General features: G+C 44.3%; 1 protein-coding gene across 4 annotated transcripts in view; it reads right to left on the bottom strand.

Moving 5' to 3' along the window:
* The window catches only part of LOC112896988 (synaptotagmin-5-like), a 52,629-nt gene that overhangs the window by 26,986 nt on the left and 4,981 nt on the right, over nucleotides 1-20,662 (bottom strand). The window contains exons 1-10 of one of the 4 annotated variants that reach the window (XM_025965139.1): nucleotides 19,071-19,109; nucleotides 14,993-15,097; nucleotides 14,858-14,908; nucleotides 14,614-14,734; nucleotides 9,413-9,534; nucleotides 6,330-6,431; nucleotides 6,167-6,241; nucleotides 5,953-6,032; nucleotides 5,723-5,873; nucleotides 5,426-5,656 (exon numbers count right to left, since the gene is read on the bottom strand). In XM_025965139.1, the coding sequence (XP_025820924.1) occupies nucleotides 5,426-5,656; nucleotides 5,723-5,873; nucleotides 5,953-6,032; nucleotides 6,167-6,241; nucleotides 6,330-6,431; nucleotides 9,413-9,496 (723 nt within the window). In that variant the 5' untranslated portion in view covers nucleotides 9,497-9,534; nucleotides 14,614-14,734; nucleotides 14,858-14,908; nucleotides 14,993-15,097; nucleotides 19,071-19,109. The other 3 variants (XM_025965140.1, XM_025965142.1, XR_003229565.1) reach the window with 3 other exon arrangements.

Genomic DNA, 20,662 nt, shown 5'->3' with positions numbered 1-20,662 from the left:
ATGATGAATGGAGGGGAAAATTCCCAGCAATGCGGGTGATAAATGGTGACCCACAACACTCAGATCACCAGACCGTTATCATACTGACGGAGTCGGAGCAACAGACAAGACGAGGGAGAGGAGGAATTTTTGGTTCGAGGCAAGCTGGTTGGGACAGGAGAATTGTAGAAATATGGAGCAGGTGTGGAAGGAGTCGTGGGAGAGGGAGATGGATCTGTGGTGGCCGCGCTGAAATCGGTAGCAGGAGGTTTAGAAATTGGAGCACTAATGTTTTGGGTGATCTGGAAAAGAGAATGAAGAAACTTAAGAAGGAGTTAGAGGGGTGCAGAAGGAGTTTGATAAGCCAGGGGCAAGTAGCTCAGGAGGCGATTCTCAGGTATAGGCTGGAGAGGGTGGAAGAACAAATTGATGTGTATTGGAAGCAAAGGGCTCATGTGAGATGGTTGCAAGAGGGAGATCGGAACACTGCTTTCTTCCATGCAGCTTGTTCGGAGAGGAGAAGGATGAATAGAATTGGGAGGTTAAAGAAGGAGGATGGAAGCTGAGTGGAGGGAAAAGAAGAGAAGAGAGGTTTTATAACTGATTATTTTTCTTCTCTTTTCAGGGCAGGTGCGCAAGGTAACACTCAGTAGGTCCTTAATACTGTTGAGGCAAAGGTTACTAGCGCGATGAATGAACTTCTCCTGGCGCCTTTCACAAGGGAGGAGTAGAAATTAGCTCTGGATGCTATTGGAGATCTCAAGGCACCGGGGCCAGACGGGATGCCTGCGCTGTTCTACAAAAAGTTCTGGTTGACAGTGGGGGACAAAGTTGTGGAGGTACTGCGGGTTCTTGATGGGGAAGAAATGCCAGCGGAGTGGAATGCCACTACTATTGTCTTGATCCCAAAAGTGCAGAAGCCGGAAAGTGTGAAAGAGCTACGTCCAAAAAGCCTGTGCAATGTGATTTATAAGTTGGTGCCTAAGGTCCTTGCTAACAGATTGAAGGTGGTGCTTCCAGATGTTATTTCTGATGCGCAAAGTGCCTTCGTCCCCGGTATAGACTGATCTCCGATAATATTCTGATAGCATATGAACTGACACATTATATGAGAGGGAACAGAAGGGGGAATACAAGTTATGCAGCTGTAAAACTCGACATGAGCAAGGCATACGATAGAGTGGAGTGGGGTTTCTTGCAACAGATGATGCAGAAATTGGGCTTCAATCATAGATGGGTGCAACTGATAATGACCTATGTAACAACGGTCACTTATAAAGTGTGGGTGAATGGGGAACTGTCTGAAATCTTTATTTTGGAGCGTGGTCTTCGGTAAGGAGACCCTTTGTCTCCCTATCTTTTTCTGCTGTGTGCAGAAGCTTTCTCTGGCTTGCTGAAGAGAGCTGAGGAGGAGGGCTAGATTGGTGGCGTGAAAATCTGCCATGGTGCACCAAGTGTTTCACATCTGCTGTTTGCCGATGATTCTTTAATTGCCTTTCGTGCAAACGGGGAGGAAGCACAGAACTTACAGAGTATACTCTCCGTGTATGAACTTTGTTCTGAGCAGATGATCAACAAGGGCAAGACTGTTGTCATGTTTAGTGGTAATGCTAGCCAGGGAAGCAAACAGGAGGTGATGCAGGCTCCAAATATTCCTAGAGAGACAACAAACGAGAGATATTTGGGGTTACCAGTTTTTATTGGTAAATCAAAGAAGAAGGCGTTTGAATACTTGAAAGACCGGATTTGGAAAAGGATACAAGGGTGGAAGGAGAAAACTTTGTCAAATGCTGGGAAAGAGGTGTTAATCAAAGCAGTTGCTCAAGGTATTCCAACTTATGCCATGGGCTGCTTCGAGATAACAAAAGAGCTATGCGATGATATCAGTGCCATGATTTGTCAATACTGGTGGAGTAGCCAGGATAAAGAGAAGAAGATGCATTGGATCAAATGGGAGAAATTGATGAGGCCGAAGTGTGAGGGAAGGTTGGGTTTCAAAAACATGCACTCTTTCAACTTGGCCATGCTAGCAAAACAGGGTTGGCGCCTTGTCCAAAATAAAGAATCGCTATGTGCATAGGTTTTAAGAGAAAAATACTTCCTGGGGGTGATGTTCTGAAAGCTGTTCCAAAATCTGGGATGTCATACTCCTGGAGAAGCATTCTCAAAGGCATTGACGTGTTGAAAAAAGGAATAATTTGGAGAGTGGGAAATGGCGAGTCTATTAGAATCTGGCAGGATCCGTGGATCCCAAAACAATGGACGAGGCTACCGGTGTTGCCAAGGGGAAGAAATTTGGTTCAAAAAGTGGAGGTTTTGATCAGTCCGGTGACTGGGGGGTGGGATGCACAACTTGTGGAGCAGACTTTCAGTGAAGAAGATGCGAGGCTGATCCTAGCATTACCAATACACACAGAGCTAGATGATTGCGTAGCTTGGCACTACGACAGGAAAGGAATTTTCTCAGTGAAATCGGCCTACAAAGTGCTTATGGAGGTGAAGAGAAGACACTCAGTAAGAGGTGTTCAGGAAAGCTCAGCTAGAGGTAATATGCAGGCAGAACATTGGAAGGGGCTGTGGGCTTTGAAATGTCCAGGAAAAGTCAGTCATTTCCTTTGGCGTTTGGCCCATAACAGCTTGGCAGTTCACATGAATCTGAAGAGCAGGGGTATGGAGCTGGATAGTAGATGTGTCATGTGCAACAGACTGGACGAGGACGGGGCTCATCTGTTTCTAAAGTGCAAGAATGTGAAGAAACTATGGAGGAAGATAGGATTGGAGGAAATCCGGGTGAGGCTGGTACAAACCCATTCAGTTGAGGAACTAATTTGCATGCTGTTGGAGATGGAGCAGAAGCAAAAGATGAGAGTGTGCATCCTGCTGTATCATTGGTGGAGAGAAAGAAACAATGTGAGGGAAGGGAGAGAGGGAGGAGCATGATTGAACTGGGCCTCTCGGTCCAACCTTATGCTGAGGAACTTCTGAAGGAACAGCATGAACAGGTGAACAAGAGCCAGAGGAGGGAAGAAGGATGGAACCGGCCAAATGATGGTGTTTTGAAGATAAATGTGGATGGCGCATTCAAACCTGACACTGGCCAGGGCGGGTGGGGAGCTGTTATCAGAAATTCAGGAGGTGTGGTGGTGAGAGCAAGCGCTGGTAATATAAGGCATGCGATGGATGCTTTCCACGCAGAGCTGTTGGCAGCCAGGGAGGGAGTTCGAATGGCTGTTGAGGCGGGAATGGGGCGAGTGACCCTGGAAATAGACTCCATGCTGGTGAAGCTTGCTATGCAGAATGACAGCTTCAGGCTATCTGCTCTAGGAAGAATTGTGTGGTAGATCAAGACGGTGGCAGCGTCCAGCTTCATTTCCGTTTCCTTTAATAATTGTTACCGGTCTTGTAATCGTGTCGCGCATGAATTACCAGCGCTTGGTTGTAATAGCTCAGCTGGTACCAACCTCTTTTGGGAGGGTGTACCGCCTGGCGTTGTGGAACTGGTGGCCGGTGATCTTACCGTGCCGACGGTCTAATGGAATGAAATAATTCTGCTCAAAAAAAAGGAAGTACTGCTCATAATTTTGTTGCCTGCTTAGGCCCAACCGCAAGAGAGAGAATCAGATAGAAAAAAGACAGAAAGGACGAAATGAGAGACTTATATTTTCTCTTTTTATGATGAAATATCCAATGATCTGGCAAGTTTAGAGAGCCAAAAAAATAACTTGCAAATTTAGAGAGGCAAGTGCTAAAAATGTACAATTTTAGCGAGTTACAATGCAATCTGTTATAAGAATTAAGCAAGCAAATAATTATTTAAACATATGAATGCTTAAAACCGGTTACTTCATCTTTTTAACCTTTACTTCATCTTTTTAACCTTGACTACAATTATGATTTTTGAGTTAGTCCACAAGCTGAAGGCAATCAATGCCCATTTCATTAATTACCATTCCGGTGAGTTTATGCATAAAATATTTGGCCGCTGTCCAACGGAAACCTCAAGAGGCACCACTGCCTAGCGAAGTTCTATGGCGAGACAATAATATTAAGGAGATAGAGGGGTCAAGAGAACTTGACCTAGGATAAGACAATAAAAAGGGGCATAAAGAGTGGAATGTACCTAGAGATTTTGTCCTTAGATAGGAGAGCTTGGAAATCAACTATCCACGTACGTGAAGCATGAATAGTCTTTTCACTAAAAATGCCATGCCAATTGGATTGGGCCTGTTATTGGGCTGAAATATTTTCTTTAGCTTAGCCCACCACCCAAATTTTTTTGTCGGTGGGAGATAAAGCTAGGATAAAGTTCGGTAGTGTGGTCTGGTTTTGGATATCATAAATATCAACCATTTTGAACTCCATTTACTATTAACTAGTTCAAAAATTTGTGGAATAGATGACAACGGACCGCCATAGCAATTACCATCTGAAATTGCAAAGTTTCGATTCTGATCAGAATCCTTATGAACGCATACCATCAATTGAAGGTGTATACAACATCGAACACATGTACGAAGTGTCAACTAAAGGATGTCATTTTTTATTTTTAATCTAGCTCAAAATGCCTAAGTGACCAAACTGTTTTGAGAATACATGACATGATAACACTTAGCCCAGTTTGAAGATGGCCTCGTAACAAAATATTCTCTCAATTCCAACTTATAAGCTATTTTGATTTTTTAGATACATAGTTTTTTTACTATGTGTATAGACATAACATCGATCTAGATCCACAGCAAAAGTTATTTATCTTGAAAAGCCAAAACGACCAATAATTTGCAACAAAGGGAGTAGTAAGAAAGCTGGCAGTAGCCTCAACAATATCAGCTATGATCTGTTTGCCCATCTAACAAGTTTTCAGGATAAGTGGCTAGTCAAAATATTGTTTGGCTGGATTTAGGAATACTTTCATCATTTCTCCAGTTTTAAAATGGAAAAGTGATAGTAGGAGCAGTGTCTTTTCTGCCTAACTAGTTATATACCTAATGATTATGTACGGCCATATGCGTGCACGCACCACCGCCGCCAGTGTGCTCGAAAGCTATAGAAAGTCCGCTGGTTGGTCAGGTGGTGAGGCGTCGCGTGTTTGGCTGCCCACAAGCCATAGCCTCCGTCCTACCCACTGCTTAGCATGCCCTCAATGGCACCATGTGAAGCTACTCCATGGCGAGTTATACGATCAGATAATAGTGATTTATATTCCCTGGACATTTAAATGGCTTTGGCTAAGCTTTGGGCTCATTTCCTCGTGATCTAAAGTAGGAACAGTGTGTCACTGAGTCTGATTTCTGGCTTTGGATTGCAATACTACACAGAGGTCCTAAAAATTTGCGCATCCCACCCCTCAACGACCCCACCCCACACCACACCCCTCAAATGTTCATCACTCACATATTAGTAACCTATATGAAAACAAGGAAAAAACATGCTAACTGCATCAACTGACCTGACCACGAGGTTTTTTGTCCCATTGAATTTCCAAATCCTTCACAAGATCTAACCATAAATCCTTCACTTTTCCTGGTTGTAGATCAGCTAAGTCTACTCGAGCACAACCAATGATCTCTGATGGTTGGAGCCCTTCATCATCATAAACTTTTACAGTCAGGTGTTGTGTAGACATGTCCTCCACTACAAATTCATAGTGCTCATTCCAGATGGGGTTCAAATCATTGTTCTGCAGAAGAATAAAGTCAGGATGCCCCATTCATCTACCTTAAATAAGACAAAGTGATCCACTTACAATTGTTTTGCTGTTCTTTGTTTTCTCACCCAATGGACGTATGTATAGCACAGCAAAAGGGTCCGACTTTCCCACAAGATCCTTGTTCTTGAGGTCCCTAGCTTCCACAAGTTTTACTTCTAATACCCCAACAGGTTTCAGCTCCAGGTCACTGAAAGAATGAACATACACTGAATGATCCGATCGATGACAAGCATACATACTACCAGATAAATTGTGATGTGAATTACCTATAATCTCCAGGTATAATGGGAACAATTATGCGATTTGGCCATGTCAGTGTATCCTCGATAGTATCACGTATGGTCCCCTGAATTGTTCATCAAATGTAATTGGCCGTGTTAGCGTATCCTTTAGTGTCATGTATTGTCCTTTGAATTGTTCAACAATGTAATGTGCAGAATTATATGCTAAAACCACAGCTGATGATGTATTAAAAAAAACCTCAATTGCATCAGAGATCCCTGGAATAGCTGTCATTTCACCGCCAATAACCTTGAGGGTAAATTCCACCTTGCTCTGCAGTTAGACTAATGCCAATCATACAATATACTAGCATCATTTCTAGGATTTTAAAGATCACTACAGCTGAAAGAAATTGCGGCACCTTCTCCCTTAAAGAACAACAAACAGCTCCAAAACAAGGGAAATCAGCCACCAGAGGTTTGAATACGAGCCGAAGTACTCCTGTGAATCCAATATTTTTCACCTAAACAAAGAAAAGTTCACAGACATATACTTGATACACTATATAATTAAACCATAATCAAAAACTATTTTTCTACACGACATCAAGCATATACCAACTGCGGCATCTCAGACAATTTTGACAAGATTTTTCCTTCAATGATCCTCAAATGGACAACAAATGTAATATGCAGATCAATTACAACAACAATAGCAATAATAATGACAACAAAGCCTTTTATTCCCAAGCATGTAGGGGTGTAGAGATGAAACCGAACAAGAGACACAAAGAAAAGAAAACACTATTTCTGATCAATTAGAGCACCAAATATGTTTTTAGTTCTTCAAATCACATCAGCATGAGTACAACTATTTCGTTCTTTTTTCTCATGAACTAAATACCATTGCATTAAGAAGAAATGAGTTTGTTACCAAAGACTTTACTGTTCGGTTTTACATTTGCACCTGTTAAATAAATAATTACCTCTACCTGTAATCAGCTAGCTTCTACTGGCTTAAAGGGCCACCAAGCCTTTGGCAGGACCGTGGCAGAAATAAGCACAACACGTAAAACTGTAAGCAACATAAAGGTGTGGTGAAGTTTGTATAGTCGCACAGATAATTTTGCCCTTGGCTGAAAAGCTCATCATAGACAATTTAGCCCTAGGTCAAAAATTCCTCAAATTTACACCTCATCACCATGGATTCACTAAAATATGAAACAAAGAGCACATAATTTTGAATAGAATTGGTGATATAAAAAATGCATTTTGTAATTTGTACCTCTTAATGCCTGCATCACTACATGGTGCTTCGCTTATATCTACCGTCACCGCAAACCTTGGCCATCTGCCGCATGTGCAGCTGCAGGCCTTGCTACGCAGCACGCGTGCAAATCTATCTCACATTGAATCCTTCACCAGTTGTCCATGGCCATGTCTCGCTGGGATGGTGAATCGATACTAGTCTGAATTCTGAATTTCTGATGGAACCCTATCCTAGATTGAGCCGTACGGCCGGCGGCCGGCATTCAGGGCCACAGTTTGGTCCTAGGCTAGGCCAAGCAGGCCAGCAGCAATGACATGGGCGGCCTACGAAACTAGGAAACAAAATAACAGTTCGTTGCTTTCTTTTTCCTGCATCTCTTCCACTCGCATGCAGCTCGGGCAGATGCATTCATGGCGGCTGGCTTGAAGCCACAGCCAGGACTGGATAGTTAGATGAAAAATCAGGGTATGGCGAGCGCACCTCGCCATACCGGGTCCTCCGCCCCTGTTTGGAACCGTGTTGGGGGCTCTTTTGGCGTAGAAAAGCAGAAAAACCCCACCGAACAGGCTGCGTCCACCGCGCATCACTGGAAATGAAGGGGGTTTAAACTGGTGCTGCCCAAAAACGCGAATGCGGCTCTGATGCTAATTCTCGCTTCTCCCTGCTGCACGTCTGGTGAACGCTGTTCCAAATAGGGCCAAAGTAAGGTGCAAGGACAGTGGTTCTGCTCGGCGGAGCAGATTGTTGACTTGTAACAATCTGGCTCGTACATTGTTACAATCCGGGGGTGAGAAGCTGCTTGTTTGTTTCAGCTTGCCAATTGTAAAAGACATCCACAATCCCAAGCTATTTTGCAAAATCTTGTTGAAAGCAATACTATCAAGAAGGGAAAAGGGAGACATGAACAATAGAACGACAAAAGATAAGGAAGGCACCTCCGGGAAGAGAATTAGGAGAGTTAGGGAAGATCTGCTTCATGTGTCAGGATGTTTCCTTGTCTGACATAATTCACGGGATCAATGATGGGATCTATACAAGAGCCCACGCAACTTTCACAATTAAGCAAGAAAATATTTTTTTATTGTCCACTTAAATTCGTTCATCCATTAGCAATCCTCTAATTTTCTTCCATCCACCCTAGTTAACTTCTAATAGCGAACTTCTAATAGCGATCAAGGCACCAGGACTACTATCACACTTTCGGAAACTACCTAGTCATCCGTGCAACCAACCTGGACACAAGGGTAGGAGAATAGTAGGGGCAAAGAAGGGTTGCCAAGCCAAAGCTAGTCAGGGTCTTGTGGGATGGTTGATGTATTGGACGGAAAACATATAATCACCAGCAAGAGGATGATTTGGTGGCAAAGACATGACATGGATAGGGCATCGTTTAACACTTGGCAGGCTAACCAGGTGGTCGTGTGGTTCTGATGATCTTGCAGCATTAAATTTAGCAGGGGCTCGAGGAGTTGCTCATCTCCTCGCCCTAGCTCCTACCTCCTAATTTTCTCAATCTAGTGGTCTGGTCCTGCTTTGTTTCCTTAGAAAGACATACAGTTGTTTCCTTAGAAAGACATACAGTTTTTAGTGTGTTTCAGGGCGTGCTACAGACCCTCAAACCTTGTAGCTTTTTTGTATTGGGGGGTCTTACCTCCCCTTTTTCTTCTACTTAATATATTGATGCGCAGTTCTCTTGCGCATTTAAGAAAAGAAGTATTAAATTTAACCTGTCAAAGTGGTACTATTTTGTTTATCATGGGATATTTTGATGGCAAAGACAGTTTCTCCTACAAATGATGTTATGTTTTAGCATTTAAGAACTTTTTACCTATGATTAAGGACGTCATTACAAAATAAATTATCATAGCGAATTACTTCCGATAGCAAACATACTTGTGTAATTTTTATGTCACAGATGAAATATTTTTAGAATTATTTGTAATCAAAAGAAAGATTATAGTTAGGATGCCAAAAAAACTAACATTGTAGGGTATCACTGTGAGTACATATGATCAAACATATATCACCATATATCATGTGAAGTAATCATAGAGAATGATATCGTTGAAGTAGACTCTATAGAAGTGGATAAAGAGCAAGTGAAGTCAATCATAGTACATAGACATAAATATAAATTTGTAATAAGTGAAGGGAAACAATAGTAAACATCCAAAAAAAAGACCATTACAATACACCTTAGTATATTTCAATTCATGCTATAACTGCAGTAAATACCTGTACAGGAAGAGAAATTCCAAGTGTCGTTTGGATGTCAAGTACTATATTGGGATTGCCATCCCATTGCAACTCGAGTTCCATGGTGATGGCAGAATCATCACTCTCCAAGATTTCAACTCCTGAAAAAAAAATCATCTGTCACTAATCGGAAAAGAAAAATGAGGATTCTCTCCGCCTGCATAAAATGGCAATACAAAGTACAGAAAAATATACAGACCGACTAGTAGAACAAATTATCTAACACAACCAGCCCGTCAGTGGGATCACAGAAAAAACATGTAGGATACAACAGTAACTCTCATGTATTGTTAATTTAGGGAAAACTAGGGGTGCCAATTGGTGACAAAGAGGTGTATAGGTACGTCAATGGCGGCTACACATGCCATTAGGACCCACATTCATGCAAAATGTACATGTCCTTATGCATAATTTACTTCAGTTTTTACTAAAAAATAAAGACAAAAAATTGAAAATCAACACATGATATAATCAAGTAATTCAGCAAAGATCAATCTAAGAGCATGCATTTTATATTTTCCTTTGCCACTTAAAACAAAAATAAGTATTTGAAATCAGGGAGAGCAATGAGTGTAGACAAATGTTGGTGCCAACTATATTTTGATCAATGTCTCCTATCCCCTGCAACAAACAACTGATTTCAGTAATTATCTCAAGAATATTCTCTTGCAAGATCAAATTTTTCGCAATTGTATTTCCCCGAGAGGTTATTTCATAAAAGATAGTAAAGATGATTTTAATATAAGGAGTCTAGACTAATTACTAAGTGTATTACTTTTCATTAATTGCTTCCTCTATTTCCTTCTTCCATAAAGGAAGCTATTTGCACAGGTTCATGTGCAGGTAAACTCAGATATGTGGCGATGTGATGGAAGTCGTGGCATGGCCGAAGAGCTAGGGGAGTGGAAGAAAGTAGGGTAAAACCAGTATTAGTATCACCACATGGAGAGACAGAAAGAGATGGCAAACATCACAAGCCCTTAGGGTTTGGTGACCTTTCATATGTATAGTCGGACACGAGATGGAGTACAAGTCAAGTCAGATACAACAACTATACATTACTAATATATACAAAATAATACTTGGCCTCTTACTGGTTGCAACTTCACCAAGAGTGGGGGAGGGACGTCCCCAACTCTAAGCTTCGTAGGGTATTTGTTAAGTGGAATGGACAATGAGTTCCCCAACTGTTTATTGAGATTATCTAAGATTAACTTTATAAAAAATAGATCTAGTGTGAGAAGTAAATCAGGAGAAGCTACTTTTTTCAGCTCCCAAATTCTTAGTTTATTTCAGAAAATCACTCCACAGAATTGGTATAGAATCACTTCTCTCAAAAAATATTTGGCAGAGCTTCTCCGGGATTCAGCCTAGAAGCTGTTCTGAGAGCTCTGCCAAACAGGACCTAATCATTGTCCCCATTATCTTAGGGCTAGCCGATCTACTGCCTGGTAAAGGCAGGTTCAACTTTGAATCCTTTTGGCTTCGACTTGAGGGATTTCAGGAGATGGTCCCTGAAGCTTGGAACTCAGTTGTGGTGCGGTTCTCTCTACAGGAAACTTTATCTTTGAAGCTTAAGGCTCTTACCAGAGCCCTACAGAGTTGGAATCAGAAGAAAATTGGTCACATCAAAACATAGCTCGCCCTAGCCAAGGAAATTATCTACATGTTCAAGATTGTGCAAGATAATTGGCTATTATCTAACAGTGAGTTGTGGCTGCTGCGTGCTTTTAAGAAACACTCACTTGCTTTGAGTTCCCTGCAATGAACGATGGCTCGAGTCAGATCAAGGATTGGATGGCTAAAGGATGGAGATGGTAACACCACCCACTTTCAAACTCAAGCACACCATAGGAAGAAAAAAGTTATATCAATGTTAATTTCAGAAGACCAGGTGCTCACTAGCCACGAGGACAAACCTAGTGAAATTTTCATGTTCTATGACAAACTCCTGGGCACTGCTGAACAGAAAGATATCTCTATCAACTTGGACAATTTGGAGCTTAACCAACATGATCTATCTAATCTCGAGTTGCCCTTCAGTGAGAAGGAGGTGTGGAACACTATCAAACACCTACCCTGTGACAAGGCACCGGGACCAAATGGCTTTACTTGTCGCTTCTATAAGATGTGCTGGACTATCATCAAGCCAGATGTGATGGCAGCCCTTGCAGCAGTACAATGTGGAAATTTCAGGAATTTGCATCTTCTCAACACAGCCCTTCCAACTCTCTTACCCAAGAAAGAGGACATTGTACTGGTCAAGGACTTTCGCCCTATCAGCCTCATTCACAGCTTAGCCAAACTAGTTACTAAACTAATAGCTAACCGGCTGGCAAGCAAGCTCAGTGGAATGGTGTCCGCTAATCAGAGTGCATTTGTTAAGGGCCGCTGTATTCATGACAACGAAATAGTCCAACAGACAGCCAAATTTCCTCATCACCAGAAGCATCCTCGGATCCTTTTGAAGCTTGACATATGTAAGGCCTTTGACTCCGTATCTTGGCCCTTTGTGTTGGAGATCCTACGAAGAAGGGGTTTTGGCCCTAGATGTCGGGATTTAATTAGCAAAATTCTTGGTTCATGATCTACTCGGGTACTCCTTAATGGCATCCCACGAGAGGTACTATTTCATCAATGTGGGTTAAAGCAAGGTGATCCCCTATCACCTATGCTCTTTATCTTGGTCATGGACTTGTTAAACTGCATGGTTGAGAAAGCCAATAGTGAGGGGCTAATACATCTGCTGGCTACGAGGAACATCCATCACCGAGTATCTTCTTATGCGGACGATGTGGTTATGTTTCTTCGCCCGGTTGCCACAGTCTTGCTTGTGGTTGAAGATTTGTTGCAGCTATTTGCGCTTGGGTACTGGCCTAAAGACAAATATACAGAACAATAGTGTATTGCCCATTCAGTACTCTGAGAATGATTTGATAGTAGTGCAAGCTCATCTCCCTTGTGAGATTCAGGAATTTCCTTGCAAATATCTAGGGATCCCTCTCTCCATCAGAAAATTGACCCGAGTACAATGCCAACCACTCATTGATAGAATTGCAGAGAAACTCCAAGGGTGGAAGGTAGATATATTGAACCAGGCGGGAAGGGCCACACTAGATCAACATGTTCTCACAGCTATGATGATTATGTTGCTACTGCCATGGACCTTTCCCCTTGGTGTTCAAGGCCATTGACAAAATCCGTCAAAATTTTCTATGGCGGGGGGTAGGAAAGAAGCTAACGGATGGCATTGCTTGATAGCATGGCCTAAGGTCAATAGGCTTAAGGAGCTTGGAGGTCTTGGTATTTTGAACCTGCAGCGCTTCAGTTGGGCTCTCAGAGTTAGATGGCTATGGCTAGGCAAAACAAAACCAGAGAGGCCATGGAGTGCTCTCCCAGCTCCAGTTCATACCTGTGCCAAGTCTCTTTTTGCTACTGCTATTCAATCAGAAGTTGGTAATGGAGCAAACACAAAATTTTGGACAGACAAATGGTTAAATGGATGTTCCATCAAGGTGCTGGTTCCTCTACTCTTCGCTTGTGTTCCCAAAAGGAGAGCCAGCAAGCGAAATGTCCAGGAAGCCTTGACCAACAACAGTGGCTTGAGGACATCTAGAGCCATTACTCAGTCGCAATTCTCTCTGAGTACTTGGACATTTGGGACTTGGTACGGGAGGTCAATTGGATGTTGAGGATGTTCATAAATGGTGCTTAGAGGCTTCAGGTTAGTTCACTACCAAATCAGCTGATGAGGCGTTCTTCAATGGGTCCATTTATTTTGAGCCGAGCAATCCGATATTGGGGACTTGGGCTCCAAGGAAATGCAAGTTTTTCCTGTGGCTAGTTGCCCATAATCGTTGTTGGACAGCAGACAGCCTTGCACGCCGGGGGCCTTTTCCATCCAGAACATTGTCCTCTTTGTGAGCCTGAAGAGGATAATCAATCACCTTCTCTCGGTGTGTGTATTTGCCTGGCAGTTTTGGCATCGGATATGAAGTTGTTTTGGATTTCATGATATCACGCCTCAATCCAACAGTGCTGATTTCTATTTGTGGTGGCAGCAGGCATGTCACAGAATGAGCATTGGTGCACGCGCGTGCTTACAACTTGGTCATGCTAGGAGCATGGACCATTTGCAAGGCGAGGAATGATGCTGTGTTCAATGGGGCTAGGGTCGATAGAGCCCTCCTGAGTGTGCGAGAGGAGGCTGAACTCTGGATGCTTGCAGGTGCCAAAGGGCTGAGTACAGTGGTCGCTATCGCGCTCCCTGACTAGGAGTTGGAATGATAGCCCAGTTGGTCATGATGTTAGCTGGTTATTGGTGCAAATGTAATTCTATAAATCCCCAGTGAATGGGGGTTGGTGGTGTGTTTTTGGGTGCATATGTGTTGTATGGCTGTTTTGGCCTAACTCTTCCTCTCTTAATGTAATGATATGCAGCATATTTGAGAAAAAAAATACTTAGCCTAACTGATTGATACTATACCATCTCCAGGTTTGATTGACAAACAATACCCGGTGCCTAGCCATCGAACTAATTCCTTTGCAGATTGGTGGAGGAAGTCAGCAAGGAAAGTACAAAAGCAACACAGAAAAGGCCTTCAACTCTCTTGTCATTCTTGGAGCATGGATCCTTTGGAAGCACAGAAACTCTTGTGTGTTTGATGGATCTGCTCCAAGCATCTAGACTGCTCTACAAGTCTTCAAAGATGAATCTCACTTGTGGCTAGTAGGGGGAGCTAAGGGCCTTGCTAGTCTGGGGCTAGGAAGGGTTACCTAGGTGTGTTTTAGTGTGGTCTTTTGCTCCTAGGTCAGGTCCTTTCTATACTGGTCAATCATCACGCTGATACAAGGTGGTGACATGGATTTTGTAATTAGATCATTCTCTTCTTAATACAATGATACACAGCTCTCCTGCGTATTCGAGAAAAAACAAACAATAACTGATCTATGCCAATGTATATTTACTATTGATTAAGAAAATAGAGGTCAGTCTATCTGCTTTAGTTTAGTGCTTACAGTTAAAAAAATAATTACAGAGTATAGAACAAAGAACATAATTTGTACAATAGTACATATAAGAAAGCTCCACAATAGTACTAAAAATGAAGGCCACTGATAAAAATTTAAATAAATAATGAAAAAAATCCAAAGTTCTGCGAAGACCAAAGAGGCCATACCAATAAACTGAGGGGCAACGGTACCAAGTGTCAACTTTGAGAAATGTAGGGAGGCCAAAATGAATGACTTGTACTGCTCAAAAACAGGCTCCACAGAAGTTTTTATCAGTTCTGATGCAGCCTACAAAAACCACATTTGTCTTCATTATTACGTCCATAATCGATAACCAAATTCATCAGGTGTAAAAGAATTCAGTTAACATCAAGTGTGTGGAATACTGAAAGATCCTGTAAATGTTGGTACCTCATTGACAAATGGCCAGATTTTTACAAACTCCTGATTCAGCCATTTCAGCTGTACAAAATAAAAACCAAGAGTATCAATATCTTTAGTATTCAAGAACATAAAGGTCTGCGGCAAGAATAAGCAAAAACTCAACTTCTGCTTTTGTGTGAATGAAACCCATGATGGATAGAACTCAGGTGGGATGAGTTTCCTCAGATCTTGTACAATCAACTTTGAGAAAGATGCAACTATAGCAGCCTGTGGAAATAAATTAAATCAGATACAAAAAATAGATAGCAGGTTCTACAACATGTAAGTGGATGCCTTTAGTAGCATTTTCTAGGAAGATGCCTCTGTAAAGAAACAACCATTATTCTAGGTTTCTAATATAAAATTCCTACATCATTAGTATTAACTGAGTAGTAGCAATGGGTAAAAAGTCCTAAAAGGTAAATAATAATTAATAACATTGATTGCATGGCTGAAAAACGCAGCCATTTGAGGCATTGCGCGGCACATAATGTAAAAACTTAATGTAGCGGTGGAAAAGAAAATATAGGCACGAGGATTTAGCAAGAGTAAATTAATAGTAATATTAAAAAAATATGTAAAGGTAACATAAAATGGCTGGTAGACATAGCATGATTTGTGTCACTAACTTTGTAGTTGTAGGTGTCAAAAAATTCAAGGCAAGAATGAAGCCACTAAGAAAGAGGCATCTGAAGCTTTTTTTTTTCTTTTAGACCGGCAATAAAAGATCCATCTAAAACAGATCTATCACACAATAACAGACATAAGTCACATCTCAACATTCAGATGTCCCCAAGCTTCAATATATATCCTTTCTAAAAAAACTTTGATATATATAGAAAAGGTGGGTATTACGCAGTGGTAGAGCAACTCTACTTGTGGAATGGAGGTCACAGCTTGAATTAGCCTCCTTACGAACCCGGACCCCACTTTGTGTGGGAGCTTTCGGCACTAGATACACAATTTTTTCTGTTATATTTTCTATGCTCGTGCGTTGTTATGGGTACATCCTCCTTAAGGTAATCCACGCTTGCCTTCGTCTTTCACCTTCCTCAACTCGATGGGTACTTCCTCCTTGATAGTGTAATCCATGCTTGCATGCCTATGTCTAAGTCAGCTTGCTATTTACAAGAGTAAGATAAGGCGACCTCAGTTACATGTCAGAGGAGACTTCAATCCCAACACGAGCTCTATCCGCTTTCAGTTCCGCATTCCATGAGAAGTATAATGAACCAAAATCAACGATGGACCAAGAAATTGATCCGCACTTTAGAAATAGATAGAGATATAATCAATGAACATATGCAGCATGGAGGTATATTTCATGATCAATCCTTTACAAAATCTCATATTGCAGACAATAAATGATTGGACTCATTCTCTAGCCAGATGGCTCTCGTCTCCTCCACTCCGATCTCCCCCCCACCCCCAACCCGCGTCCCGGCGCCTCCCTCACCACCAGCCCCATGCCAGCATCCACTCCGGGCCCGGCGGCCACCCCCAAGGTCGCGATTGCCTGCCGGTCAGCAGCCCTCTCTCCCCTAGTGCAAGGTGTTTCTCCCTTTAGAACGGTTCCTTCCACCCCTTTCCACGCCATCGCTGGCCATTCCAAGGCTCAGAGGTGGAGTGTCGATTCCCCTCCCTCCAGGAAGTCTGTTGCAGCGCTCCTCCGTCGTTCATGGAGGTCCTCCTCTCGGGCGTTCATCTGGCGACGGCCTCGCAAGAGTCTGTTGTTGCACACAAGATGGCCTCGGTTGTTGCCGGTGACATCTCTGCACGAGCGACGCCCCGTATTGTTCTACTGGAAGAGGTGTGCAGCCACATGAAGGTGGCGCGGGCTCCCGATGCTGATGGCTGGTCGAAGATGGAAAGTTGTCGTGAGCGCCAAGAGCGTAGGCGTCAATTGCATCGTCCCTGTCGACCAATCCCAGCGGACCTCCGGGTGAAATGCTTCAACTGTTTCTCGCTTGACCACTGCGCAGCGGTCGAAGACATGCTGCTTCCGCTGCGGTGCCTTAGGGTATCGCTCCTCCGACTGTTTGTAGCAAGCCGATGGCTCGCGCTCCGTTGTGGCCCAACCCCAACGTCTGGTGTGGCAGCCAAAGTCTTCTCTGGCCAGAAATGATGCTCCTCCGGTGATCTTGGCGCCCCACAAGGACGTGCCGGGGGGCTCACATGGCCGGAAGCGGCGGTGCAGGACGAGGAAGAAAGGCAAGATGACTGGTCCCCTGGATTTCCGTGGTGATGGTGATGGTAGTCCTATCCCTACGGTGTCCAGCGGGGATGATCGCACAGACTTCGAGGCTGCTTATTCTCACCCTCGCTGAATCCTTGATCATTCGACCTCCATCTCACAGAGGGAAGACAGTCTGGCCCGTGCTTTAGTCATCACCGTGCTCAATGGCAGTTCTGCTTCCATCCTGGACAACATTGCTAGTTGATTTGAGATCGAGGTTTCATCGATGTCCCTGCAGTGTTTTGGGGATGCGAGGTTCCTCTTGATCTTGCTGAACATAGAGCTGGTGGAGAGGGTGTACAATGGCAGATGAGCCTTCATCTCCATGTCTCTCCAGCTTAATGTCATGTGTTGGACGCACTTCCTGAATTCCACGGTGGCATCCTTGCCATCTCCTGTCGAGGTGGACATCAACAGCATCCCAGCCCACGCTTGGGAACTGGCAATGGCGGAGCTAATCCTTAGTGATCAATGCTGGATTGGCGGTGTTCATCCTGGTACCACTGATCGTCATGACGTGTTCAAGGTGGTGGCCTGGTATTCGTGCCCCTCCCGCATCCCACTGGAGTTGGACCTTGAGATTGTGGAGCCGCCAATGGAGGATGAGGACCCTCACCCTGCAAAGCATACGCTGGTCTATCCGGTTACATTGTCGGTCACCCCTGTTGGTCTGCTGTTGAGGCCGGCGGACCCCCCGTCCCCACCTTCGGTCAACGAGGAGTGACGGCATCTTCGGCAGTGCTCGGGCTCCCCTCCGACTGTTCCAGCACCGTTGGGCGCTCCTCGGGCTCCAGTGCATGAGCGGCTGGAGCCGCAGCCTGGGGCTGATGGCCACGTGGAGCCACGAGATTCCATTTCCCCTCCTCGGAGGCCCCCCTGTGTGCTGCTTCGGCTTCTGTCAACAACATTCATGGCTAGGGGCCATCCCATCTCCCGAAGGGATCTCCCCACCGTCCTCTTCGAGGGAGGAGGGATGCGTGAGCCCTGTCTGTGAGGCGGCTTCGCCGCATGATTGCTTGCCCAATGAGGTGGCCAGGTGCGTTGCCGACGCATCTGCCTAGGCGACCAGTCGTTGCGTGCTCGAGGTCCTTCCAGAAAAGGTGTGGCTTGAGGGTGAATGCCCTGTCGGGTTGACTGAAGGTGAAGATGGCCCGGTTGGCCTTATGGGCTGGACTGCCAGTGGCGCGGCTTGAGGTTGAGGGCCCTGTTGGGCCGACAGAAGGCGAAGGTCGGCTGGTAGGCTCTACGGGCGAAGTAGATGTTGGGGCCATGTTTCTTGATGACCAGGCAGAGGACCACCGGTTCAGCTGTGGGCCAACAACACATGCACCTAGGGGGAGAGACCGGTGCGTGGTCTCCTACGTTGGAAACAATGTGGGCTAACTCTAATTCTAATTATGCGGATATGCCTCTCACTAGAAAACCTATACATGTTCTGAAAGTTAGTTTGCTGTGAAACTTCCGCTTTAAGATTCGTGCAGGACGGAGAACGAATGACTAAGATTCCTGCGGCCGGGAGAGAGGAGTGGACTGCTTCAACTGCGGGGTGACACGTGTCGCGACAGGGTTGGTCGAACGGGTGGGGGTTTAATTGATTTGCTACCTTCAAATGCATTTTTCTCTTAATCCGTGAGTCCGTTTACAATTCTGTTTGAAGCATCGTGTTGTTTAGAATTAATGCAACAAAATAAAGTCCCATATGTATATATCTTTTAATTTTCTAGAAATCAACATTTAGAATATATGCATTCAACATTTTTTATATACAGCTTCAACATCTCAACATAAAATGTTTAATTAGTTTATTGGAATTGTTGAACTAAGTGTAAATGATTGTTGAATCTTGTATATTAAAATATTGAACTTTTTAATATAATATTCCACATATAGTAGGTCACAAGATATGTAGAAAAAAAATTATTGGTATAGATTAAAAAATAAATAAAAAAGAGATAGCATACTTACCACCTTCGCTACGCTGTGCTGTCCGTGCGTGGGCTGCTGCCCGCTCTCGCTCCTTGCTCTGCTGAGGTGTCAGTTTGCACGTGGGCTGATGGTGGAGCAGGTGGGCCATCGTGGGCCGTGCGACATATCGCTTAACCATCTTCCCTAAGACATATAGGGATGCCCGCCTCTCACATCATTGCCGTCCGCCATCGGCAGCCGTCGCCCTCCCCGTCGCCCCCTAGCCTCTGTTCCCAAGTTTTCCGAGAGTGTATTCAAGGCGGCGCAGGAATCCCATGGATTCGGAACCACCGCTGCAGAAGGGGAATGATGGTGGAGATCGAGCACATTGCCCTGACACCACCCAGCAAGCGCTCCTGTTTCATGGCGAAAATCTCCAAGAAGACATCCAGGATCCTCCCTACCCCGCAAACCAACAGGATCCGCCAGCGTGGCCGCACCCCAGGGGCTCCTCCGCGACGCAGTCGCCGACTCGCTGGAGTTGAGCCTGAGGCGGTGGAGACCGCATCCTCAACCCGACGTAAGAAGGAGGTGATGCGCGCGCTGGACATCCTGGGTGAAACAGAAGGAATCAGCCAGGAGGCGCTTGACAGATACAGTAAGTTGTTCGCTCAGTCCTCCTCGCTGATCAACCCCCACGCTCAAGCTTTAGCTGCTTTATTTGGCTGGGGGATTCCTGACGAGGAAGTGTTGGAGCAAGAATTGGTGTCCTGAATTTGCTGCTCGTTGTGGTTCTGGTCGATCTGAATAAATTTGCTTATCAATGAATCCATCCAATATATTATGCTGGAATCTGCGGGGGCTCAACTCCAAAGCGTGTCAAGACTCTGTACGTACTCTGGTTAACTCTTCAAAGGTGGATGTAGTCTGATTTCAAGAAACCAAGATGGCCGGGATTTCTCGTGGAATAATTCTGGCTATACTCGGCTCAGATTTTTCTCATTCTGTTGAGTTGCCTCCGGATGGCGCCAGTGGAGGGATTTTTATCGCTTGGAAGCATAGTCTTGGTACTGCAGCTGCGGTTCGGGTTGATAATCATTGCATCTCGGTCCAGTTTCATCCAGCCAATGGTCAAGACTGGTGGTTTACCGGCGTGTATGGACCTCAAGGTGATGCTAACAAGCTGATGTTCCTGCAAGAATTGAGGGATGTGCGAGCTGCATGTCAGGGTCCTTGGTTAGTGATGGGGGATTATAATCTGATTGTCAAGGCAGAAGACAAAAACAACGACAACCTGAATAGGGCTACGATGGGCAGGTTCTGTCACCTAATCAATGATCTCGGTCTTCATGATGTGCCCATGCGTGGCCGAAAGTTTACTTGGTCGAACCAGCAGGATTCACCAACATTGGTTAGGCTGGGCAGAGTCATATGCTCCACAGATTGGGATAAAGTTTTTCCAAACAATCTGTTGCAAAGTTCCGCCACGGTCGGCTCTGATCACTGTCCTCTCCTTTTCAGCCAAAATGCTGTCAAGCAAGGAAAGGCCAGATTTCATTTTGAAGCTTTCTGGACCAAGCTTGAGGTTTTTCAGGAGGCAGTGGCAGCAGCCTGGTCTTCTGTCCCATCATCTGCATGTCCTTTCGACACCC

Source organism: Panicum hallii, chromosome 6 (assembly GCF_002211085.1).
Source record: "Panicum hallii strain FIL2 chromosome 6, PHallii_v3.1, whole genome shotgun sequence".
NCBI lineage: Eukaryota > Viridiplantae > Streptophyta > Magnoliopsida > Poales > Poaceae > Panicum > Panicum hallii.
This window is presented reverse-complemented; position numbering and strand designations above follow the sequence as displayed.